The 26,507-nt window shown below is 40.8% G+C and overlaps 1 protein-coding gene and 1 long non-coding RNA gene across 12 annotated transcripts in view; one reads left to right on the forward strand and one right to left on the reverse strand.

Annotated features, from left to right (window-relative positions):
- Positions 1-19,305, forward strand: part of ZNF462 (zinc finger protein 462) — a 170,167-nt gene extending 150,862 nt beyond the window's left edge. For 10 of the 11 annotated variants that reach the window (XM_059925239.1, XM_059925237.1, XM_059925245.1 and 7 more), the window contains 3 exons: positions 12,932-13,064; positions 17,697-17,820; positions 18,901-19,305. In XM_059925239.1, coding sequence (XP_059781222.1) covers positions 12,932-13,064; positions 17,697-17,820; positions 18,901-19,108 — 465 coding nt within the window. In that variant the 3' untranslated portion in view covers positions 19,109-19,305. Of the gene's footprint in view, positions 1-12,931; positions 13,065-17,696; positions 17,821-18,102; positions 18,249-18,900 lie in introns of all 11 variants that reach the window. The other variant, XR_009503741.1, reaches the window with a different exon arrangement.
- Positions 14,797-26,507, reverse strand: part of LOC132367245 (uncharacterized) — a 234,060-nt gene continuing 222,349 nt past the window's right edge. The window contains exons 5-6 of the long non-coding RNA XR_009503742.1: positions 18,874-18,943; positions 14,797-15,903 (exon numbers count right to left, since the gene is read on the reverse strand). This is a non-coding gene — a long non-coding RNA (uncharacterized LOC132367245). The remainder of the gene's footprint in view (positions 15,904-18,873; positions 18,944-26,507) is intronic.

The raw sequence follows: 26,507 nt of genomic DNA on the forward strand, positions 1-26,507 counted from the left end.
TACAGATTCAGTGTAATCAATGTATCAAAATCTCAGTAGGCTTTTTTCTTTGGTAGAAATTGACAGACTGATGCTAAAATGTATATGGAAATGCAAGGGACCTAGAATAGCCTGAACAGTATGAAAAAAGAACAAAATTGGATGACTCACCCTTCCTGATTTCAAAACTTTTACTATAAAGCTACAGTAATCCAGAAAGTGTGGTATTGGTATAAGGACAGATGTGTGGATCAGTGGTGCAGAAGAAAAAGTCCAGAAATAAACCCTAATATATGTGGCCGGTTGATGTTCATCAGAGGTGCCAAGGGAATAAGGAAAAGATAGCTTTTCAACAAATAGTGCTGTTACCATTGGATTTCTATATGGAAAATAGTGGTTGTTGACTCTTACATCACTCAAATGTCTCTTGGGAAAAAATTCTTAGGTATGATACAATAGCTGTGAACATTAAAAGAAAAAATTCAATAAAGTAGATGTCATCAAAATTAAATTGTTGCTCTTCAGAAGACACCATTATGAAAATGAAAAGGCAAGCAACCGATTGGAAGCAAATATTTGCAAAATAACTATCTAACAAAGGAGTTGAACCAAAATATATAAAGAACTTTTACAACTCAGTAATAAGACGATTAACAATTTAATTAAAAATGAGAAAAAGATCTGAATAGACACTTTACCCATGAGGATATACAAAAGGCAAATGATCACGTGAAAAGATGCTTAATAGGACTCATCATTAAGGAAATGCAAATTAAGACATCATTAAGGAAATGCAAATTAAATGCAAATTAGGTAGTAAGCCATCACTGCCTCTCCACTAGAGTGGCTGAAATTAAGAAGACCAATAGCATCAAAGTGTTAGCAAGGTTGTGGAGAAACTGGAAATCTCACACAGGGCTGAATGCAGTGTATAATGGCACATCTACTTTTGAGCATTTTGGCAATTTGTTTAAAAGTTAAACATACACTTTACCATTTGATCCAGCAAGTCTACTCCCACATAAAGTCATTGCATAAACAAAATGTGCTATATCCATACAATGGAATACTACTTATCAATAAAAAAATTAGCTACTGATACATGTAACAATATGGCTAAATATCAGAATCATCATGTTAAATGGACAGAAGCCAGACACAAAAGACTACATATTGTATGGTTTCTAGAAAAGGCAGAACTGAGGAGACAAAGCAGGTCAGAAGTTGCTTCAGGCTGTAGGTTTGGAGCAGGGATTGCTTGCAGAGGGTATGAGGGTATTTCTTAGAGTAATAGAAGAAGATTGTGGAAGGTTGTACAAATGTACACATTTACTAAAACTCATTGAAATGTTCATTTAAAAATGTTCATTTAAAATGGATTAATTTTATGGTAAGTAAATTACACCTTAATACCTAAAAGATGCAAGTTCCCCAGGACCTGACACATGGTAGGTCCTCAGTAAATGTTAATTTTCTGCAGTCTTTTCTTATAAAGTTGATCCTGAGAACAGATAGATCCATAAAGATGCAGAGATCCAGAGGAACGTGTAAACTGCCAAAAATAAAATGTGCAGTAGACTTAGCAGTTGGTTCTAAACTAAGGTTTACTGTTTTCTAGCAGAACAATGTGTTGTGTGCATTGCTCATTACATTCTTCCACGAATAGCTTTAGGTGATTTTGTGTGGTGGAGAGAATCTATACAAGAAATTAAAAAGACACTGTAGGATGTATTTTCAGTCAAAGGATTTCATCATTAAACAGAACTGGATATTCAAAACTGGACTCCTGAATTCTGCCTGCAAAGCTTGTAAACCTCAGGAATGTCTCTGAAGATGTCAGACTGTATCATTCATGGACTAGACAGAATACTGGTTCAGCAGGAAGCATCCTTGAAGTCAAATAAACCATTCCGCTGAAGAACCAAATTCTCAAGTGCCCTGGATTTACACGGCTGTGTTTATCCTCAGAAGCCAAGGTGAAGTAGAAAGGGGTGACAATCAGCACATTCATTTTTTTCCTCTTTGTTTTAGCACCTTCATTTTTTTAGGTGACACAGAATCTTGTCTTCCTAGATCTTTATCTTTGTACCAGTGAACAAGGAATCACTTGTAAATCTCTTGGAATCTAAAGAAAACAGTACAGGCTATCTGAACTTTTAGTTTTTCATCCTTCAACTCCCTGTCTTTTTTCTATCTCACTAGGTCTTCTAGAGGCGGACTATTCTATTCTTTCAGTCCCTCCCTCCTTATGTTCCTCCCTCTTTCTCTCTCTCTCTCTTTCACACACACACACACACACACACACACACACACACACACACACACACAGAATGAAATCATATGTCAGTAGTGCCATTTATTAGCAATGCTGGTGCAAGATGAAGAGGTAACATTTCTAGGAACCTTGAAGTCATGAAAAAAACCAAACCTCGCACTTCTCACATTTGGAAAAACACACATATATTTTTCTTTGAAGAAAGTTTAAGTATATGCAATACCTTGTTAGCGTTCTTTATGGTTCTGAAGTCTCTTTGCTAGTTTAAGGAACATAAAAATATATTATCTCTAACTTGCTTTGCTCGTAAAATTGTCATGTTCGCTGTATGAAATTTAGAAGGATAGTCTATTCAGGCAATACACATTCACTAATTGAATTTACTTTGAAATGTTTTTAGTTTTTTATACAGATGGAGCCTCAGGCAGCTGAACTCTAAGGAACTCGCATCTCCTACTTTCTGTCAGTTTAGGGGAAGCAGCAGAACATTCACCTCAGGAGGAATTGCCAACATTTGACTTATTCCAATAAAATTGTTCTGCTTTCTGGACTAGTGAAATCCGCAGGGGCAAAAAAGTCACATAGAATATTTGTTTCCAGCAAAGGGAATGAGAAGAAATAAAACAAAGAACCTTCCCCAACTCCAAATCATAAAATACACCTTTGGCCATGGTTTTTTTGGACTGCGTTTAATTTCTGAACCAAGTACTGGCATCTCTAGCTTTATCAACTCTGTAGATTCCTGCAAGCTGAAGGTTTTTCCAGAAGATTATGTCATTTCATCCTTGCTCTCCCTCATGTTAGTTGCTTCTTGATTTGTCAACCGTGGACCTGCTTCTTTCATGTATTTTGGAAGACAAATCAGAGGTAGATGAGCAAGAGGTGTGGTCATATTCAGAGGGGGTGTGCCTGGCAGAACCTTAGAAGATATTTCTCAAGTAGACATTTGAAGATGTTCTTTGCCTATAACCTTTGAAACTATCCACTAAAGTCTCCAGCCAAAATGAATGGCCCCAGCTCCCAGGCTTCCATAGAACTTTCCATCTTCCTCTATTAAGGCATGTGTTTCATGCTGCCTCAACTTGCACTTAACTCTTTTTTTTTTTTTTTTTTTTTTTTTTTTTTTTTTTTTTGTGGTGCACGGGCTTAGTTGCTCCGCGGCATGTGGGATCCTCCCGGACCAGGGCTCGAACCCATGTCCCCTGCATTGACCGGCAGATTCCCAACCACTGCGCCACCAGGGAAGCCCTGCACTTAACTCTTAACAAGGCTCTGTCTTGCCACTGGATGCAACAGTCTTAAAATGGAAACCACATTATTTACCTCTCTTTTCTTCCCAAATCTAACCATAGTGCCCTGCATACAATAAAGTCGCCAGTAGCTGGTTGCTAAATAAATAAATAAATGAAATCACTTTTCAAATGAGAAATTGTAAGTATCCTATTTGTTCAAATAAGCAAAACATGACAGCATCATCGGCATCTTTGTGTCTGGATTTCGAGTTCAGGAGATTGGCAGCAGCTCAGTTGGCCGACAGCAAAGTTGTTTGACTTTAATGATGCCTTTCACTTGGCTATCTTGAGTACTTGTGACTGGGGCTGTGCTGAGATTCTCAAAATGATTGATTCTGTCTGGACTTTTGCTAAGTCAGGTCTGGCAGAAGCATGTTTTCTGTTCTAACTCAATGATGGCAAAAGAAAGTAGATAGTCTCCTTGACTTCTGTGCTCCATACCCTTCTGATACTTTACCATCCTTTATTCTTACCGTTCTTAGAAAGGTTTTTATTTTGAAGAAAATATTCTCAAAAGATTCTGCTGCTTTATCCCACCAAATTTTGAATCGAATATTATTGTCACAGTACTTTTTTCTTCCTTCTTCTTGTGTTCAGCCAGTATCCCATGGATAATGTTTCCATATTTTGTAAGCAAATTTACATTTCGACAGATGATCTGCATTCTAATGAGGAAAGCTGGAGCTATGTCATCTGAAGATGTGAGTTCTAATCCTGGCTTTATCACTTACTTGCTTTGTGTCCTGTTTTCCTCATCTACAAATATGGAAGATAATACATATCTTACAGAATGATCATAAGGGTTAAGTGATACATGGGAAAACTACTGGATTAATTTTTAGCCTATAGTAGATTATTTGGTAAGCATTGAAACAAAATCTTTTAGAAAATGTCCAATTTTATTCTCATTAGCAAGCAAATTTGTATCATGGCATGCAATATTATGAAGTTCTTTATACTCTATGATCACCTATGGGATTTTATGTTACTGGTAGATTCAAATAACATGTATTGTGTGTCAACTAGATGACTGGCCTTATACTCTGCACTGAGCCTGTAAAACTAAATAAACAGTTGCTACCCTGGAAGAGTTTATAAGCAAGCAGATGAGATAAGCTTAAACAGAGAATCACAACCAGCGTGTTAAGTGCTGGATAAAGATATCTATAAAATAGGAGGGCAGCATAATGCAAGGCAAGTATGGTGTCATGGCTCACCTTCCATAGGACTGTAATACACTGAGCTGAATATCTTTTCTAGAAGCTTTTATAAGAGCTCTGATAGAAATGTTCTTAGCAGAGAAGTTAGGACTTTCACCTGCGTCTTTGACCACCTTCCTGTAAGAATTCGTAGAGACAGTGCTTTGCTGACCCTTTCTCCCATTGATTCCTTTCCCTCATTCTCATTCTGACTTTCAGAGACAGGCAAAGGGGATGTGCTGGGCAAACCACCTGATAATCATAAGTCAGGGGTGGGCAGACTCTGGCCCATGGACTAAATCTGGCCCACTGCCTGTTTTTATATGGCCCGCCAGCTAAGAATGGTTTTGTCAATTTTAAATGGTTGAAAAAAATCAAAAGAGTAATATTTCATGACATGTGAAATTATACAGCATTCACATCTCAGTGTCCCTGAATATAGTTTTATTGGAGCACAGCCATGCTCACCCATTTCCGTATTATCTGTGGCTGCTTTCAAGCTACACGATAATTGAGTAGTTGTGACAGACCATATGGTCCAGGAAGCCTAAAAAACTCGCTTAACTGGCCCTTCACAGAACAAGTTTGCCTGCCTGGGCCATAAGTCCTTTAAAATCTTTGCAATACTACACATTGTCAGTTTGTGACTGAGATGGGCACTTCTGATGTAAGAGACAGTTTTTCCATGTTCTCTGCTGTCACTTTTTCTAGAAGTAAAAAGTTCACTTGGCCTTTCTTTTTAACATGAACACGCACTATTAGGTGATGTGAACATCCTGGTTGGATGTCTCTTTTTGAAGGTACAAGTGTTAAGTCAGTAGGAGGGGGACTCTGGAAACATTACGTGGATTTTTCTTCATCACCATCTCCCCCACTTAATGTTTGCTAAGTAATCTGAAGACGTGGGTGTCCAACTTCATTCTTTCCTTAACAAGCAAGGTTATATCAGTCTTTCCTATAAGACTGGGTTTGCCCCCCAGGGCAGCATGAAAATGCATGTGCAACTTGGTTATATTTGTAAATCACATAACACTCCTCCCCTTAGAATAAGACTCGAGTATGGAAATTCTTTCGTATGCTGGGGACAGATAGAAACCATTTTGCTGAATGGTTAAAAAGCAGCAACCAAAAAGACAGGTGTAGTGGTGAAGCCTGAACATTAAGCATGAGCATTGAACGGTTTACAGCATCTCCGCTTCAGTGTTAAGGGGTAAAGCTTTTGCTGGTCTTTGGCAGTTCATCTCACCTCCTTACTGGACAGCTTTTCACACAACTCTGAGTTAGCGGCCTTTATGGGGGACTTTCAGTTCCTGGGCATTCACAAATAAGTTTCACGAGATATAAGGATCTGCACATAGTTTTACAGTCTGAGTGATTGTGTGTTTGAACAGCCTACCCTTTAAAAACATGGATGGCTTCTTTTGCCTTCAGAAGGCTCTAAGGAGCCAGGTTCTAGAACTCAAACTCAGCCTTGCTGTCTTTCTCTCTCTGTTGTGGGCTTTTGGGAAACAAGGTGATAAATTGCTTCTCATCTCTAAAGAAGAAAGTGAATGTCCCTCCATATGTCCTCTGTCCCATTAAGAATTTGGTCAGATACCCACCAATTTCTAGATCCAGAATGTAATCACTACAAGTATGATCATTTTAGAAGCAAACTTAGAAATATATTGGAACTTTAATATAAAATCTGTATACCATTTGACTTTGACCCTGTAATTTCACGTCTGAGTATTTAGCCTATAAAATTAAAATTAAATATAAAAGAAAGGTTTATATACAATAAGGCTTATTACTGCATTTTTTTCTTTTTTTTTTCTATTTTTAATTTAAAAATTAAAAAAAATTTTTTTATTTTAAATTGGAGTATAGTTGAATTACAATGTTGCGTTAGTTTCAGGTGTATAGCAAAGTGATTCAGTTATATATGTACGTATATCCATTCTTTTTCAGATTCTTTTCCCATATAGGTTATTATAGAGTTCCGTGTGCTATACAGTACATCGTTGTTGATTATCTGTTTTATATACCGTAGTGTGTATATGTTAATCCCAAACTCCTAATTTATCCCTCCCCCCACCTTTTCCCTTTGGTAACCATAAATGTGTTTTCAAAGTCTGTGAGTCTATTTCTGTTTTGTAAATAAGTTCATTTGTATCATTTTTTAGATTCCACATGTAAGTGATGTCATATGACATTTGTCTTTCTGTTTGACTTACTTAGTACGATAATCTCTAGGCCCATCCATGTTGCTGCAATTGGCATTATTTCATTCTTTTTTATGGCTGAGTAATATTCCATTGTGTGTGTGTGTGTGTGTGTGTGTGTACACACACATACCACATCTTTTAATTGATTAATTTATCTATTTATTTAGGCTCCGCTGGGTCTTAGTTGCGGTACACAGGATCTTCGTTGCACCATGTGGGATCTTTAGTTGAGGCATGCAGGCTTCTTAGTTGCGGCATGTGGACTCTTAGTTGCGGCATGCATGCGGTATCTAGTTCCCTGACCAAGGATCAAACCTGGGCCCCCTGCATTGGGAGCACTGAGTTTTACCCACTGGCCCACCAGGGAAGTCCCTATACCACATCTTCTTTATCCATTCATCTGTCGTTGGACATTTAGATTGTTTCCATGTCTTGGCTAGTGTAAATAGTGCTGCAATGAATATTAGGGTGAATGTATCTTTTTGAATTATAGTTTTCTCTGGGTATATGCCCAGGAGTGGGATTGCTGAATCATACGATAGTTCTATTTTTAGTTTTTAAAGGACCCGCCATACTGTTCTCCATAGTGGTTGTACCAGTTTACATTCCCACCAACAGTGTAGGAGGGTTCCCTTTTCTCCACACCCTCTCCAGCATTTATTGTTGGTAGATTATTTGATGATGGCCATTCTGACTGGTGTGAGGTAATTCCTCACTGTGGCTTTGATTTGCATTTCTCTAATAATTAGTGATGTTGAGTATCTTTTCATGTGTTTTTTGGCCATCTATATGTCTTCTTTGGAGAAATGTCTATTTAGATCTTCTGCCCATTTTTTGATTGGGTTGTTTGTTTTTTCTGTTACTGAGCTGCATGAGCTGTTTGTATACTTTGGAGATTAATCTCTTGTCAATTTCTTCATTTGCAAATATTTTCTCCCATTCTGTGGGTTGTCTTTTTGTTTTGTTTATGGTTTCCTTTGCTGTGCAAAAGCTTTTAAGTTTAATTAGGTCTCGTTTGTTTCTGTTTTATTTTCATTACTCTAGGAGGTGGATCCAAAAAGATATTGCTGCAATTTATGTCAAAGTGTGTTCTGCCTATGTTTTCCTCTAAGAGTTTTACAGTATCCAGTCTTAAATTTTGGTCTTTAATCCATTTTGAGTTTATTTTTTTGTATGGTGTTAGAGAATGTTCTAATTTCATTATTTTACATGTAGCTGTCCAGTATTGAAGAGACTGTCTTTTCTCCATCATATGTTCTTGTCTCCTTTGTCGTAGATTAATTGACCATAGGTGTGTGTGTTTATTTCTGAGCTTTCTATCCTGTTCCATTGATCTATATATTTCTATTTTTGTGCCAGAACAAAAATGTGTTTTGATGACTGTAGCTTTGTAGTATAGTTTGAAGTCAGGGAGTGTGATTCTTCCAGCTCCATTTTTCTTTCTCAGGATTGTTTTGGCTATTCAGGTGGGGTCTTTTGTGTTTCCATACAAATTTTTAAAATTTTTGTTCTAGTTCTGTGCCATTGGTAATTTGATAGGGATTGCACTGAATCTGTAGATTGCCTTGAGTAGTATAGTCATTTTGACAATATTGATTCTTCCAATCCAAGAATGTGGTATATCTTTCCATCTGTTTGTGTCATCTTCAGTTTTTCATCAGTGTCTTATAGTTTTCAGAGTACAGGTCTTTTGTCTCTTTAGGTAGGTTTATTCCTGGGTATTTTATTCTTTTTTGATGTGATGGTAAGTGGAATTGTTTCCTTAATTTCTTTTTCTGATCTTTCGTTGTTAGTGTATAGAAATGCTAGATTTCTGTGTATTAATTTTGTATCCTGAAATTTTACCAAATTCATTGATGAGCTCTAGTAGTTTACCGGTAGCATCTTTAGGACTTTCTATGTATAGTATCATGTCTTCTGCAAACAGTGACAGTTTTACTTCTCCTTTTCTAGTTTGGATTCCTTTTATTTCTTTTTCTTCCCTGATTGCCATGGCTAAAACTAAACATGAAAGAAAGGTTTGTATATAATAAGGCTTATTGTTGCATTTTTAATAGTGAAAAGCCAGAAATAACCAAAGGTAAACTCACATGGGAAGAGTCAAGTAAACTATAATATATCTACTTGACGAAGTATTATGTGGTGATTAAAAATGGATGTATACAGAGATTGATATTTATGCCATACCATGCATCATAAAGCAGCACTGTAAATCATCTGTGAATAGAGAACAGGAATACAGAAATGTAACTACTTGTTCACAGGTATTATGTATAGGTGGTTGGATTTTAAATGAGTTTCTCTGTTTTCTAGTTTTTCTTTGTAAACATTTATAGTACAGAAAAATATAATAAATGAAAATGCAGACACCCAGTATCCAAGAGGTGAGAACTGTGCCTGCTCTAATCTGGACACTGCGCTGGCCAGTGCAGATCTGGTTGTGAATAAGCTGCAGGGTGTTTGTCTTCATGGAGTTTGCAGTTCTGTTGGGGAGGCAGGCCAGAAACAGTTAATTTCTGAGGGTTTTTTTAATCGCACCATTGTTGATTTACAATGTTTGTTTGTTTCGGATGTATAGCAAAGTGATTCAGTTCTACACACATATATAGGTTATTACAAGGTATTGAATCTAGTTCCCTGGGCTGTACAGTCACTGAGTTATAAAAGGGGAGGGGAGGGTGCTGTGGAAGCCTAGAGCAAGGATATTTAACCCAGGAGGTGTTGAGGGAAGGTCCCCCAGATACAGTGACATTGGAGCAAGGCTGGAAGGCTGAGGAGACACCATGTGAGCGAGGCAGGCTTGAGAGAATTTCACACAGAGGACATGGCCTCTGCGGAGAGAGGCACAAAGTCAAGAGCTTGGCCTGTTCCAGGGACCTCAGTAAGCTCAGGGTGGTGGGAGCAAAGGGCAGTCAGTGTGAGGGCGAGGTTGGGCCAGGGGGTAAGATGATAGTCGGGGGGGACATGTAAAGCTCAGTAAGAAGTTGGGGTTTCATCCTTAGGGCAAGTGGAGTCTGACATGAGCAGATTTAATTTTTTTTTTAAAAATCACTCAGTCAGACCGCCCTGGAGGTTAGATGCAAGAGGTGGTGAGAATGGACGCTGGGAAACCAGCAGGGAGGGAGGGAAGGGGCTTGCAATAATACAGGAAAGAGACGGTGGCTCAGAAGTGCAGCAAGGAGTCTTCCTTTTGTGTGAAGATTAATCCTGGATTGCTGGTTTGGAGATTTAAAGTATAGTAAAAATTCAACCCTATAAAGAGTTTTTAATTTAAAATCTTCTAATTACATAGCAAAATTTTTCATTCTTATTTTTAAACAAAGATTTTAGAAATCTTTAGGACAAATAAATCCTCGGTGAGCCCCGGGTGAACGTTATACCATGAAAATGTCATGTACTCATAAAATTGTGCAGAATCCAAAATGCTAACAGTTTTCCTGTAAAAGGAAAAGAAACAGGAAGGAGGAAAAGAAAAAATAACATTTGGTTTGGTGACAGATCTCCTTCTGTCACTGTGAGTTCCTTGATAGGCACAGGGCCTGGCATACAGCAGGGCCCCTGGGAGTCCTGAATGAATGAATGAATGAATGAATGCAAACTGCTGGATTAAAGATGTTTGAGGATTGTCTTTTGGCCTTTCTTGGTTTCATTTTTTTTGTTTCCTGGCAATGCCCACCTCTCCTGCACCTTCTACATGCTTATAGTTGCCCTGGCTGAAGCAGGGAGAAAGCTATTGGAAAAGGCTGCCTTTTAAAGTACCGATCATTTCAAAATATTGTTTCTTTGCATATTTTGAGATTAGGCCAATTGGAATCTTGTCTGCTTTTCCTGAAAAAAACTGGCAACCCAGAAAACTTTTATTCACATATTTGTCATAAATGCTATTTGATTAAAATGTAGACTTTGTGGCGAAACATAACTTCATAAATATGCATTTACGATGCTTATACATGTTTCCAAAAGCCAAAATCGGAAAAGGCCACATTCCCAGAAAGGGGAAGGAAACCACAATTTGGTGAACTATTTATTGTGTTTCGGGTACTATGCTGGCCCCCTTTTACAAACAAGGACACTGAGGACATTTATGTTCAGTAATTTGCCCGGAGTCTCATGGTTCACGACAAACCCGAAACTTGCGCTCAGGTCTGTCTGACTTCAAAGCTCCTGCTCCTTGTGCCCTCCCTTTTTGCTTCTGTGTTATAAATTTTTAAAAATCTATATAGGTCGGTAGGAGTGAGGATAGTAAATAGATAAAGCCCTAATTAGGAAGGTACTTTGTGCACAAGTCCTTTGCCGGCTGATACTGTGAACTCAGAGAGGAAGAAAGATTCTAACTTGACTTCCTCCTCTTCACCTTAGTCTATTCATTTTTAAAACTTTTTTTCATGAGCAAAACAGGAATTTGCCTTCTCTGAGGGTTTAGTGCTGAGATTGACGAAGAGGTCTTTTCCACCTTCATGCTGAGTTGTTTTCCAAGTCAACTGATTTCATGGATTTCATTCAATGGATTGTTTCTCTTGCTTTAAGAGAGCTTTCATCCCGAGTGTTCTTGCTCCTTTTCAACGCGGCCGACTCCCAACATGATGTTGTGGGGACAGTATTAAGCTTTTTCACAGGACTGTCTGTTGGCCCTGATGCTCTGAGGCTCTTTCTCTCGCATTTGTCACAGTTGATGATGATGTTTCCATCTGCCAGGCATATGGAATTGGTGGTTCTCAGCACATCTTTGTTCCAGGCTGGTCCCAGGGAATATTTTGGAACTGTCTTGTAAATGCTCCCTATCCTCTCCTGCGCCCTCGTTATGCTCTCTCTCTCCTGTAGCAGCTATGGAAATCTGCCTTGGAGTCTCATTAATGAAGTCTGTCTTCCCTCCTCAACTAAACTCTGAGCCTCTGGAGGCCAGAACTGGGTCTTATTTATCTTCATGGGCCCCTTCCCTGGTCCCCACAGGGGAAGCACGGAACCCATCACTGTATTGGTTTGAGTCATTTTGTTGGCTAGACTCCTGTGCTGTCGTTGCTGATAATTCTATGCATGCAACTGAAGAAGTTCTGAAAATAGATTAATTGAAGAGGGTTGCATTTTGTACTACCATTGACATGAGAACGCCAAACAGAATATCCTTACAGAGTTTTCTCAGGGTGGATTTTTATTTCTCTTGGATGATATTTTGAAGACAGTTTGGATTCCCACATTATTCTAACCACGTTTTATGTAAACAAAAATCAGCCATAGTTAACACTTTAAAAGGGTTTTTAGGGATTTGTCATCTAGATTTTTCTCAGATAATCCCCAGCTGTGATGAATAGGCTGTGGTCAGCTTCAGAAACACTAGTAACACTAAACAGTACCAATATTGTCTTACATCTAAACTGGAGTTAGGAATCGAATAGCTGTCATTTGGTCAAAGCTAGGACAGCCCACAGCCCTCCAGGTTGATAGGCTCATGGTGGAAATGTTGTGACTCTCACTGCTAGTTTTCAGGTTACTTACAGAGTCACTTCACCTCCAGAAACATAACTTCATAAATATGCATGTATGACACTTCTTATACATGTTTCCAAAAGCCAAAATCAGAAAAGGCCACATTCCCAGAAAGGGGAAGGAAACCACAATTTGGGTAGTTTACGGAAGGTACATCCTTGAATTCAACTCCAAAAATGTTTATTGGACACCTACTCTACACCCCAGGCTTCACGATACTTTTGATTTTCTGCTGACGATAGCTCATGTTTCTTACTGAACTTGGTAAGGAAGGTCCGGTGTTGACACTTCCGGTGAAAATGAATGTGGAAGTAAATGGCAGGTACACCTCTGAGAGAGTCAACGTGAAGAAAGGACCTCTTAGGCACTGGGGTTATTTGGTCCTGGCTCTAAAAGCTCACCCACAGGAAAATGACGTTGGAAAGTTCTGTCCTCCGGGGAGAACCGCATTCAGTTGTGGTTTGTGATTCCACTGTCTGTTTGGGTCTTTTTCAGGTAAGCCGTAACTTTGAGCTGGTTGGACGAGTCAACTTGGATCAGCTGGAACAGATGAAGGAGAAGATGGAGAGCTCCAGCAGTGATGAGGAGGACAAGGAAGAAGAAATGAACAGCAAGGCTGATGACAGAGGTAGGTCCCTTCCCTGCCCTCTGAGCCCCGGCTGGCATCCAGCTCGGCCGTGCTGAGACGGAAGGGGAGGCAGAAGGTTGTTGTAGGGGTAACAGAAGGAATGGCCCCTCTTCATTGAGTCGCGGAGCAGACTGACTTAAGAAACACGCCAGGGGCTGTGTCTTGTAAAGTAGTACCGGCTCTAGAAACTCCCAGGAAATACATTCGTTAAAAAATACGTGGCGATGATTGGTTTTTTATTCAGGAAAACTGGTATCTAGGGAATCTGCAGAATAAGGACAGACGGCAAGATGGATGGTCCTGTAAAAGCTACTGAGGAATGTAAATGAGCTTCCAATTGAACGCTTATTTAAAATTGCTTCTGCTGGGGTGTACACTGCTGGGCTGGGGGAGCTGCAGGGGGCTTGAGCGCTCTCTGTGTGTCCTTCTGCACGGTCCTCCTCTTAACCCCCTTGCTACTGCTTTTGCTTTGTAAAGAGAGAGAGAGACCAGGGGCTTTTATTTGGCTGTGTTTACAGGGAAAGGTTTTGTGGTAGTTTTGTACTAGTTTTCAACTTTCTGTGAGTCTATCATTATTTTCAAAGTCAAGTTTTTCAAAGTATATTTAGTTGTAGACATAACGTTTACATGATCTAGAGTTGGTATTCTATATTGCTCAACATAGAATCTTGTGGAAAACCCAAGACTATACGTGAAGAATATAGGTTGGGATATCTTACTTTAGTTATTGCAGATTTATCAAAAGCACGTGGATAACCTAGACCTGAGAAATAAATGTGATAGACATCATCCCAGTGATGAGAAGAATGGTATTAGCTGCCATTACTGAGCATCGTGATGTGCCAGGCCCAGTGTTGGTGGTTTTTATACCTTTTTCCCTTAATCTTGCATAATGTTAGAGGGCTCTGCAGTTGGTCTGTCTGGATTTGGCTCCCAGTTCTGCTACTTGTTGGTTATATGACTTTGGGTAAATTATTTTATCTCCTTGTGCATTCATCATCCTTATAATACCAACGTCACTTCCTAGGGTTGCGTAAATCTTAAATGAGAGAGCACACAAACGTTAGTCTAGTTCCTAGAACATAGTAACCAGCTAATGATAATGATAAAACCCTGCAATGTAGATGGTATTATTGCCATTTTTACAAATGGGGAAACAAAGGCCCAGGATACTTAAGAGCTTGTTCAAAGTTTAAAAAAAAAAAAAAAAAAAAACACCACTGGTGGTTGAGTCTGTCTTCTGGCTCCAAAGGCAAAATGTCTTTTACACTACATACCGTCTCCCCTACCCTTTGGACAGCGGGATGTTCTCATTGAAGGGAACCTGCTCCTGAATTCTGTCAATCCAGTGGCCCTTAGGGCCTCACTGTAAGGTGCACTTTTGCGGAATTTCTTGGTTTTTCTTGCTTGGTCAGTCTGCAAGCCTAAGAAAGCCGACTTGGTGGCCACTTCCCCCTGAGGTTCTCCCTGTTCTTCTTCCTGACTTGCCCTGACTTCCAGCCCCATCCCCTCGCCCACCATCTTTCACCTCTGCCGTAGTAGGAGACCACAGATTTGCTGAGTGGGGATCCAGTTTGGCTCCTGAACCCCCATGCCCGTGCTAAATGGATAAATAGAACACCCGCACCATATAGACTGATTGCCCTTGTCATGTTACAGCTTTTGTTAGTAGGGGCTGTAGTAATCTGTTTCTTACAAGGAAAATGGCTGTGATCTGAGAAGCATGGTTTTTTAATTTTCTTTTCCTTTATTTTTTTTAGCGTTTCACAAATATGTTCTCAGTGATGAATTCTTTAACGTCTGTGCACTGTTTCCAGAGTTCTCTGGAAGAGGATGCTTGTGACAGAGGGTACACAGGCTCCTTTTCTTCATGGTGCTCTGTGCCCTACCGTTCCTCTCCAGGAAATGAACTATTCCTCATCGGGTACCATGACTTTTTAATCTCTAGAGCCGAGCACACATGATTGTACAGGTTATAAGTATTGCAGAGGCAAGAACCCCTTTTAGTCCTCCCCTCCCCTGTGACGCCTCTAAAATAAAAGCGTAGACAATGAGAAGAAAAAGATGGCAGTTAGATGGGAGAGCACCAGGCACGTTCCCTTGCTTGCCCAGCCTGGCCGCCCCCTCGCACGAGCACTGTGGCATCAGACCAGCTCTGTTTGCCTGGAAAGAACTTCATGGTGTCTGATCGCCTGTCCCTGGAAAGTTTAGCATCCACATTCGTGAGCCTTAACAGCATGGGGAAAAAAGTCTTGGTGGGGAGAAGCCTGTATTCCTCTCTCAGAGGGTGGGGGAATTACATGAGTCACTTCTAGTAACGTTAATGGGAATTACTAGCAAGAACCTTCCCGTACCCCTCACCCGATCCTTGAAAGAACAGCCTCCTTTGTCTCATTGCCTTTGAATCAATTTTCCACCATCTAGGTGTATTCTTGCCAACCAGAAGAACCGGCACACGATAGCCTCGGGGTGTTTTTGCCAGACGTTCTGTCTTCCAGGAGTAGAGAGCGGGAGGTGGCTTTAGCACAGCTCTCGGGGCTAATGGAGAGCCATTTGATGTGTGACAGGTAATGACTGGCCTCCTCCTTTGAGGATGAAACAGCATGAGCCCTTGGAAAGAATAGGTGGCTGGTTTCATGTTTCCTAAGGGTAAGCGAGTGAGTGTGCCAGGAGCAGGCCCCGCGTTGGCAGTGTAGACGCTCATCGGGCGCTCAGTTCGGGGGGCTCACGTCCTTGGAGCTACCCCGTTCCCAGCGTCCTTTCCCAGCACGAGAACCAGGGAGGGGACTGACTGTGGCCACATTGCAGGTCCTGCCTCAGAAGGCAGCTCAGAGGGAATCTGAAAGAGAAGAAACCAGGCGTGAAGAAATCAACATGAACCCAAGCAGGACCCTCCCCACCCCCTCTCATTATGCAGCTGGGAGGAGTTAGGAAGGCATTCTGCTGATTTCTTGCCCAAGATAATCCCTGCTAAGGAATTAATGCGCAGGGCAGATGGTGCTGTCTCATTTCCAATGAAAAGAATCAAGTAAGATAGTCTGTGCAATTATTTTTAATGGCTTGTGTGGTGATCTTCTTAATTTGTGAGAAAATGTTTCATCTTTTGTTAAAACTGGCCCCATTCACAGAGCTTTTTGTGCTGAAGATGAAGGCAGCGTAGAGACACCTAGCCTGTTAACGTCATCCTGAGGATTTTTATCAGACGGAGTGTTTCAACCAGGAGACATCCTCCTGTAACATCTTGTAGGTACAGACACACAGCGATCAGATATGCAGAGATGATCAACATGTCCCCGTGTGCTGCCCTCACTTTGCAGCGTGGCTGCAGCGCCGTCTAGGTCCTGCTATTTATTATGCACGTAAAGATTTGGCCCTCCGTGGTATAATCAAAGACATATGGGCTTGAGGCTCAGGATAACACAGAGGCCATGTAGGCTCTCATCTTTGCGTTTGCCAGGAGGAGCGGCCTGGAAACAATCAGACAGCCAGTCCGCGTTTATCAGACCACTCGCGTGTGCCCAGGGCCGTGGAGGAAATAAAACAACAGTCAACATTTGATGTTAACAACAGAGCTATCCAGAAATGTGTGCATATCCCCATGTTCAAGAATACACCAATTGGACTTCTCTGGTGGCTCAGTGGTTAAGAATCCGCCTGCCAACGCAGGGGACACGGGTTCAAGCCCTGGTCCGGGAAGATCCCACATGCCGCGGAGCAACTAAGCCCGTGCGCCAAAACTACTGAGACTGTGCTCTAGAGCCCGCAAGCCACAACTACTGAGCCCGCGTGCCACAACTGCTGAAGCCCGTGCGCCTAGAGGCCGTGCTCCATGACAAGAGAAGCCACCGCAATGAGAAGCCCGCGCACCGCAACGAAGAGTAGCCCCCGCGACGAGAGAAAGCCTGCACGCGGCAATGAAAACCCAACACAGCCAAAAAAAAAAAAAGAATATACCGATTGAGGCATAGATGCCGGGCAGCTGGCCAGGATCCCTTACTAGCTGAGGACACGCTTTCACATTCCGGCCTCCCTGATGCCCGGGACTCACTCCTGCTAGGTTCTTTGCTTACAGATCTCACTCAGTGCTCGCAGTCACCCTGGGAGGTGTTGATTCTGATATCCATGGCACATGACCACCAGTCGTGAGTCCTCAGCCTTCCTTGGAATGTGTCGAAACCTTGAGGTCTTACCACGCTTTTCCTGGTCTGGTGCTTTTTTAGTGAGTGGAGATAAACTTGTGTCAAATAGAAAATAGGTGCTAAACTTGAGGCACTGATACAGAGCATCACAGAAGGGAGAGATTTGATAGGAAAAAAACGCTCAGATGCCATTGGAATGAACAGAAGGGGTTTTTCAGGCAAGACAGACCCAGGTTATTTGTGATGGAAGCAACTGGGAGGTGAGGAGAAGTGAGGACACCTGGGGCTCGGGAACCACAGAAACAGTTCTTGAGAGAGTTTCAAGAAATATCCTTTGGTGAAAAGCCAGTAGGAGAAAGAGTAAGGAATCTGGCAATGGTTTCACTGAATGGCTTTGGGAGGGAAGGTAGGAGAGGAGGTTTCCTAATGGATGTTGACTTCTCTTCTTCCCGCTCCCCAGCACACAGGTGACACTTCTGCTTTCTCCTCACAGATCTGATGAGATTTTCTGACCATGGGGCTGCTATCAACACTGAGAAGCGTTTTCCATGTGAATTTTGCGGACGGGCGTTTTCCCAGGGCTCTGAGTGGGAAAGGCACGTGCTGAGACACGGCATGTAAGTCCCATGAAGGCCTTCGCCCATCGTGCGAGGTGGCGGTTTCTCCTGACAATACATAGACCCCTCTGTGTCACACTTCCGGGCATGGGAGGAGAGGCAGTTGTAACGAACTGGGTTTCTACCTTTCCGCTGGTTTTTAAATGGTCACCCAGACACAAGTCAAAGGAGGAAAGATCATCTTTACGAATGACAGATCCCGCTCAAGCCCTCGTGTAGAAGTGTAGCGCTCTCTCCAGCCCGTGTCCCTTCAGCTTTCATTAGCATGACGTTCTCTGATAGAGCGTGGACCGGGGTCCAAAGATCTGGCTTCTGTTCCTGCCTCTGTGATGACTCATTCCCTGAGTGGCCTTGAACCTTCCCACGCACCTCTTGGTGCCTTCAATGCTCTGCCTCGGGGACAGAGCCCGCTTCTGCCTGCCTCCCAGGTAGGTGGGAGCATACCTGTAGAGCACTCATAAGATCCTTGAACATGAAAATTGTCCCCTAGATAAGGCACTTAGAGCCCAGCAGACGCTGGGAGAATCTAGGAGTTGGTCCTTCCAGCAGAAAATGCCCAGAAACGTGAAGCATCTAAACTTCAGAGAATGTAACTAAGCTCCCCAGGACATGGGTCCCGTCTTCAGGTTTTTGCTTTTTGTTGTTTCTGGACCTATCCATTAAATCTTTAATACCTGAGTTGCTCTTTTAGTCCGAATAAATATAGCAAATCTCCAAGCCTCTAGGTTCTTCTGATGGGTCTGAGCATAAGACAGTTCTTGCTATGACCACTTATGACTTACATTGTTCCCAGTACAGGAGGGAACATAAAATAATTATGTTGATCTGGAATCAAAGCATGGTGTAATCAAAACATAGTAGGATAATGGATATTTTTATAGGTTCAACTTTTTGATAAGATACCAAAAATATATGACCTAAGCATAACAGGTAGCAAGGATAAATCACTCACAGTTCAGTCATACTTGTAAGACCCCAAGACCTTTTTAGGATCAGAGAAATAAGGACATGAATGCTTTTTGTTTAACTAGAAAAATATATATATATACTCACCCTTCACTACCATGAATGTTTTTCCAGGGCGTTGAATGACACCAAGCAGGTGAGCCGAGAAGAAATCCACCTGAAAGATAGCATGGAGGACAGTATTAAGGTGCCCTCTATAGAGGAAAAGGAAGATGACGAAGCAATTGGGATAGACTTTTCCCTAAAGAATGAACCAGTAGCCATCTGTGTAGTAGCTGCTGACAAATCTCTCCTGGAGAATGCAGAGGCCAAAAAAGAATAAGCGTTTGGTGAAATTCTTAATCACCTCTTACTTGAACCGTGATGAAAAAAAGTGGGAGGGCCAGCTTGGGCTGAGAAGGGGGGGACAGAAAAGAGAAGACAGAACAAAGCTGCTTTTTAGGACTGAACAATCTATTTTCAAAGCACTGGTACCTGTGTGAGTGAGTATGTAAATTAAAGTTATTTAAATGGTTGGAATATGTGGCTCCTTTTCCATCACTACATCTTTCCTTCCGGATCTTCATCATGGAAGTTTCAGTTGTTGCGGAATACGAAGCACCTCCCTTGCACATGTGTGCGCTATGGTGGTCTTGGACAGTATGTGGAAACAGAAGCTCCGTGACAGTAGAAGACTTCTCTTAGGGGAACAACTTTTTGACGCACAACTTTTGGTGCGTTTTTCTAGTTTTAATACGTTAAGCTTTTTCAAGACCTAACTGCAGCCGCTTTGGGAAAAAACAAACAAAAAAACACAAAAAACAAAAACAAAACAAAAAAACTGCTTTGCATAAAACAGTCACCTGTTTCCTAGTACCTCAGACTTAACCAAGGGAATTCTCTGCATTTGTCAGTACTACCTGTCGTCATTGTGGTTAAATGTAGAGAGAACTGCTGGGCAAGATGGTGAATGGAGAAAAAAAAAGAGTTTTAAAGAAAGGAACACAAATTGTGCTTAAAATCCCCACGTGGGTTTTATTTCTTAAAATACTGTGATTTTTTTAATTATTTTAGTAAAAAACAAAACAAAAAAAAAGAAACAGACTTTAATTATTAGATAAATGTTTGTGAATTGTCATCCTTTATTCCAGGTAAGCTGTTTATTAGTGTTCAACTATAATTTAGAATTTGGTAGATTTCATGTGAGCTAATTTTAAGGTGACTGTGGAGTTTTGTTTGCCACACGTTTATCTTCTATCAATTTGAGTGTTACAAACACAGCACAATTCAGTTTTTCATATAAATTGTTTTTTTTGTGTGTGTTATTGTTGTTTTGATTTGGGGGCAAGGGAGATTTAGTTTTTTGTGAATAGGAACGTTTTTATTTTAAACATGGAAATAACAAAGAAGTTAATTTTCTTTTTTTTTTTTTTTTAATTTAACTAAAGAACCAAACTTTTCGGCACAGCTATGCAGCTTGTGGGCCAGACGAGGAAGTCCTCTTCACCCTTTTGTTGCTGTCAAATTTTACACATTATCCGTCTCACACAAATAATTTCTGTTAGGATGGGCTGGCTTTTGTGTGTGATTTTAAATCTGTGTTCTGTTTTTGTTTGCATTGTGTTTTTGGGGGGTGGGGGGGATTCTCATTTATTTTGCGGGACAAGGGGATGTGCTCGAATCTCATCCCTTTGGTGAGAGTGTCCATGAAATACTTATATCCTACAAGGAGCCTGGAGAACTACTTTTTTTTTTTCCTTTAATCTAGCTGCCAGCTGCTCTGTTTCCCCATATTAGCTTTTTCAGGAGGGAGCAGCTTAGACTAAATCTAAGTCTACATTTATAATACGTTCTGATTGTGAACAAAGGGTTTCGTTCCAAAAAGTAGAACTTTCCTTGAATCTTAGGTTTTAGAAGCCTGTGTGCGTGTAAGCTTGGATGTGTGCGTGTGCGTGTGTGTGTGTATGTGTGTGAGTCCTTTGGTTTTCATGTTTCGTTTTGTTTTTTTTTTTAACTTGGAAGGGTTGGGGGAGGGGGGGAGAAAGGGAAGGGGAATTGCTGAGATGACAGTGTCCCACACAGCTTCAAATAAAATCCATGGAAAGATATTGCATTTGTGGAATAAGTGCTTACTTGAAAAGCATGTTGTTCTTTTACTTTCTTGCTGTTAAGAATTTTTATTTGTAGGGTGTTTGTTTTAATTTAATTTTTTTTTTTTAGGGATGGGGGCCATCATGTGGAAACCAGAAAAAGGGAAAGTGTGAACTATCTAGACAAAGATTCATTTTGTGTCCATATTTGTTTTTAATTGGCCTCATTTCAAATGTACTAAACAGTTCCATACCTGGATTGGGTGTTTGTAATGGTTACCAAAAAACAAAAAAAAAAAAAAAAAAAAGAAAGAAAGAAAAAAAGAAAAAAAAAAGAAAATATTTGTGACATGCTTTTATCACTACTTTATTTTTCAAATAACATGTAAATATTGTAATCCATTGGATTTTGTTTTGCTAACCTGTTAATAAAAATATGGGACCATTATCCTTTTAACAAGGCTAGAATGTCATTTTTTTTCTTTTTTCAAACATATACCTGATATTTTGTGGCCGCACATTTTGGATGCATTATTATAATTCTGTTGACTGTAATGACATAGAATTTACAACATTTTTTTGTTTAATTTATACAGAGGACATTTTTTTTCAGAGCTTGAGAGAAGAAAATAAATAGCAAAATGATAACCTATTGACTCCAATAAAATCAGTATTTCCCAGTACTTGATAAAAGATAGGGAGATCCTGAGTTCTTGAAGCCAAGGGTTTAAAAAACAACAAAAAACACACAAGTAGGTTATTCAAAGTTGTTTGCAACATACATTTTGTAATGAAATGTGAGAAATTAATAAAGAATTTTTTTCACATGTGTCTATGTGCATCTGTTGTAAATCATTTACAGATATGACTACAGATATGAAATGTAGAAATTACATAGCATTGCCTTTCAATGCATGTACATGAGAGAGATTTCAAGCCATTAAATCTAAACCATTATGAAAAGCAAAGGTAAATTTAAGGTGAGGTGTGAGCTGGGATTTTAAAATGTTAATATTTCTGCATCAGCTATTTATAACCAACTGGGGAAATTTTATGGAGGGAATGTTTTCCATCAAAAATGTTAAAGTGGTGTATGAAGCTTCAGAAGGAGGAAATGCCAGTGACTGAACATCGTCTGGGGACCCTGAACCCGTGAGCACAGTTATTTTCCTTTAACTGCAAGTCACAGCCACTGCCACAAACTATCTTACTACACATCCTGCACCGGTAATTATCATCATTAACTTATTCTTTGAGCTACCCTGTTATAAATCAAAGGAAAAATTAATAGTCATGAAACCTGGAAGAAGGGTAAATTAAAATCAACAGCACTGATTTTTTTTAACATCTTTATTGGAGTATAATTGCTTTACAATGGTGTGATAGTTTCTGCTTTGTCATCAGTTATACATATACATATGTCCCCATATCTCTTCCCTCTTGCATCTCCCTCCCTCCCACCCTCCCTATCCCACCCCACTAGGTCACAAAGCACCGAGCTGATCTCCCTGTGCTATGTGGCTGCTTCCCACTAGCTAGCTAGCTATTTTACGTTTGGTAGTGTATATATGTCCATGCCACTCTCTCACTTTGTCCCAGCTTACCTTTCCCCCTCCCCGTATAAAGTCCATTCTCTAGTAGGTCTGCATCTTTATTCCCATCTTGCCCCTAGGTTCTTCACGACCACTTTTTTTTTTTTTTTTAGATTCCATATATATGTGTTAGCATACGGTTTTTTTCTCTTTCTGACTTCACTCTGTAGGACAGTCTCTAGGTCCATCCACCTCACCACAAATAACTCAGTTTTGTTCCTTTTTATGGCTGAGTAATATTCCATTGTATATATGTGCCACATCTTCTTTATCCATTCATCTGTTGATGGACACTTCGGTTGCTTCCATGTCCTGGCTATTGTAAATAGAGCTGCAATGAACATTTTGGTACATGACTCTTTTTGAATTATGGTTTTCTCAGGGTATATGCCCAGTAGTGGGATTGCTGGGTTGTATGGTAGTTCTATTTTTAGTTTTTTAAGGAACATCCATACTGTTCTCCATAGTGGCTGTATCAATTTACATTCCCTCCAACAGTGCAAGAGGGTTCCCTTTTCTCCACACCCTCTCCAGCATTTATTGTTTGTAGATTTTTTGATGGCCATTCTGACTGGTGTGAGGTGATATCTCATTGTAGTTTTGATTTGCATTTCTCTATTGATTGATTAATGATGTTGAGCTTTCTTTCATGTGTCTGTTGGCAATCTGTATATCTTCTTTGGAGAAATGTCTATTTAGGTCTTCTGCCCATTTTTGGATTGGGTTGTTTGTTTTTTTTAATGTTGAGCTGCATGAGCTGCTTGTAAATTTTGGAGATTAATCCTTTGTCAGTTGCTTCATTTGCAAATATTTTCTCCCATTCTGAGGGTTGTCTTTTCATCTTGTTTATGGTTTCCTTTGCTGCACAAAAGCTTTTAAGTTTCATTAGGTCCCATTTGTTTATTTTTGTTTTTATTTCCATTTCTCTAGGAGGTGGGTCAAAAAGGATTTTTTTGTCTTTTAATATGATCTTTTTATTGATGAATTCAAACTACTTTAGCTTTTTAAAATTATTTGACCAGGCAAGTATTACTGTCAGAAACTAGCTCAAATCAAAACGATCGTGTAACCAGTTTAACTTATTGCATTTGAATACTCAATTTCTGCCAATCCATAATCTAATCATTTCAAAATAATTTCTTTTTAACATCTTTACTGGACTATAATAACAGCAGTGATTTTTAAACTCAAAGCCAATTTATACTGTCTGCCTTCACCAGTGTTAAGAATGGCTTACATCCAGAGCCCATTCTAAAAATTTGATTCTCACACTTCCTTGTTTTTATCTCCTTCACAAAAGAAAGATATTAAGAGACTTACAGAGTGTATAAAACACAATTAGAGAAAACAAAGTTAGGTAAATCAAGACCTAAAGGGAAAATGACTGAATAGCAAAATCATAGTAGAGAATTGGCAAAAATGCATTCCACAAGACCATGCATAAGCTACATACTTGGCTCTGAGCTTGCTGGGAGGCATGGCAAAAAAACGGCTCAATCAAGAATCACATTCTTAGTAACTTTTTATTATTGAATGTTCCAGAGACATTCCACCTTTTCTAGAACGGCAGGTTAAGAAGTTTCTTCTGTGTGTTTTCCTAAAGGAAAGTGATGTAATCGACTTGTCCATTGTAAAACATAGCTATTCCTCTCTCATGGCCTCCATCAAATATTTAATGAACAGTGTTTTTATTGAGTTCATGTCTAATTCATACTCCCACTTGGTTTTATGTAGAGGAAGTAGAATATACTGATAAATTAGTCATGGTAGGCGCTGCAATAAGGCAACTCCTTAGCACCATAGAGGTTTAATTCTTACACAGATTCGCAGTGAGGGTCAGTGGGAATGCCCTTTCATCTAGTGGCTCAGGAATCCAAGCTCCTCCATCTGATGTTGCTGTCATCTTAGCACATGAATCCTAGGGTCATTGCTGATAGCTTGGAGGTGATGTACCCACTCAAATGCCTCATCCAGGAAGTAGCACACATCACTTCCCGTCTTGCTTCATGGGCTAGACCTGGTCATACAATCCCACCAACCCACAAGGGGCTGGAAAGTGTGTGGTCTTGTCTACCAACGTGCCCAGGAAGGTCTCATGAGCTGGCAACCTCTACCACAACCAGGAACTTACAGAAGTGTTTCCTTGGAAACAGAAGGGGAGATAGATAGAAACCCTCTATTTAGAAAGCACAGGATGCTGGTCCCATCACCCATGCACGTCACCAATATTTTTGAGCAAATGTTTGGTGCTAGCCACTGGGTAACAACCAACCAAACAGACATGGCTCTTGTCTTCCAAGAGCTCACGAATGGTGAGGACAGAGATGCAACGTGGGAGAAGTGACTACCCCTGAAGATGCTGGGGCTTGCTGGACCGTCAGGCTCCTGTTGTGAAGGCTTTGCCCCCACCTCTGGGTTGCTGCTGGCAACTCTGGGGAAAGGCAGCCTTGACTGAATACGTTTTCTGTGTCTAAAAGCACACATTTGTTTTAGGGAGGCATAGGAGAAATTGGTTACTCATATACATTTAGTGAGTCTTTAGCCCGAAGCATAACAAAAATTACTATAGGATGTGCTCTTTCCTTGCAACTATCCAAATTTCAGGGCCAAGGGGTCTGATAGGGGACAACACTAGATCATAAAGACCGTAAGATGCTTCGAAGTACTGTGCTCATCATTTCCTGGAAATGTCAGGGTTTTTTCCCCAAACACCCTGCCCTGTACATGCCACTCCCTCTGCCTTCAGTACTGAACTCCTTTTCCTTACCGGAAATTACCTGTCCCTTTAAGAGTCAGCCTAAGTGTAACCTCTGACATGAAGCCTTCCCTGACTTCCTACATGTCATAGGTGGTCACCCTATTTACCACCCGTCCCCTGTCTTAATAAACATTTATTGAAGATTCTTCGCTTCTCTTCCCCACCCCCTACTCCGACTCAGACTTAAGTCTCTGAGACACAGTGCTGTCAGATGCAGCTAGCCTTTTTAAATTCAAATATATTCCTGTTGATACCAAGTGTTAGTTCTCATCTGATTTGGCATCAATGTTACATTTTCCTTCAGAGCTTGAGATTGCTTTTTAAAATATCTAAGTAAAAATATGCAGCTTGGTAGATGAAAAATGTCTTTGTCTGAAACTCTCGGCTCTCTGGGAAAGCATCAGAGATCTGACACCAACACTCCCCCTCCAGAGCTCACATTGGCCATCCTCCTCCTCCTCTCTCGTCCAGAAGTGAACAGGAAATGGATGGGGAGGTCCACTGGGTCTGAAGATTAGACACCAGTGGTGGCCAGCCACGGGATGGGGGAGCAGAAGCCAGAACTGGCCACGGTGGCGGCAGGGATGTGTGGCAGCGACAAGTGGGTAGATGACTGGATCAAGATGCGCGCTGGCGAAAGCAGGCCGGCAAGGGGGGGCGCAGGAGGCAGGTTCGAGGGAAGACTTTTTTTTGGAATTCGAGTAATTTGGACATGTTCATTACACTGGAGCGAAGGAGTTATGGCAGCTGCAGAGTAACTGACAAGCAAGCTCATTCATGTTGGGATCCAGGGCACAGTAGAGGAATTGGCTTTGCAAAGAAGAGGGGCTCTTCCTCCCCTGAGAGGGGAAGTAAGAGGAAAGGGAATCTGCTCTCTGTGCCTTTGCAGGTGGGAGGTGCAGGGGTCACTGAGTTCATTCTGTAGAACCTAGGCTTCGAGGTGGAATCCAGAGTGAGAGATGGGGGCGAGTCAGCAGAGAGGTTAAAGATTTGGAACTGCTGCTGAGGGCCAGATAGAAGAGAGCAGAGTGGAGGGAAGCTGAACAGGACTGGAAACAGTTATTATGTTCTCCATATGACAGAAAAAGCTTACTCAGAGGATCCGGAGAAATAGATCTTTTACTAGAACTTCCCTTACAATACCCACCCCTCTGCCCCCAAGACACACAGACAAACCACCACCACCGCCGCCGCCACTACCTAGTAAAGAAAGGAAATGGAGAAAGAGAGAGAGTCAGCTCTTGGAATCAGAAGGGACACTTCCTTTCTCCGCCTACTTAATTATCTGGCTTTTTGAATTAG

The sequence above is a fragment of the Balaenoptera ricei genome, chromosome 6, assembly GCF_028023285.1.
Source record: "Balaenoptera ricei isolate mBalRic1 chromosome 6, mBalRic1.hap2, whole genome shotgun sequence".
In the NCBI taxonomy this organism is placed as follows: domain Eukaryota; kingdom Metazoa; phylum Chordata; class Mammalia; order Artiodactyla; family Balaenopteridae; genus Balaenoptera; species Balaenoptera ricei.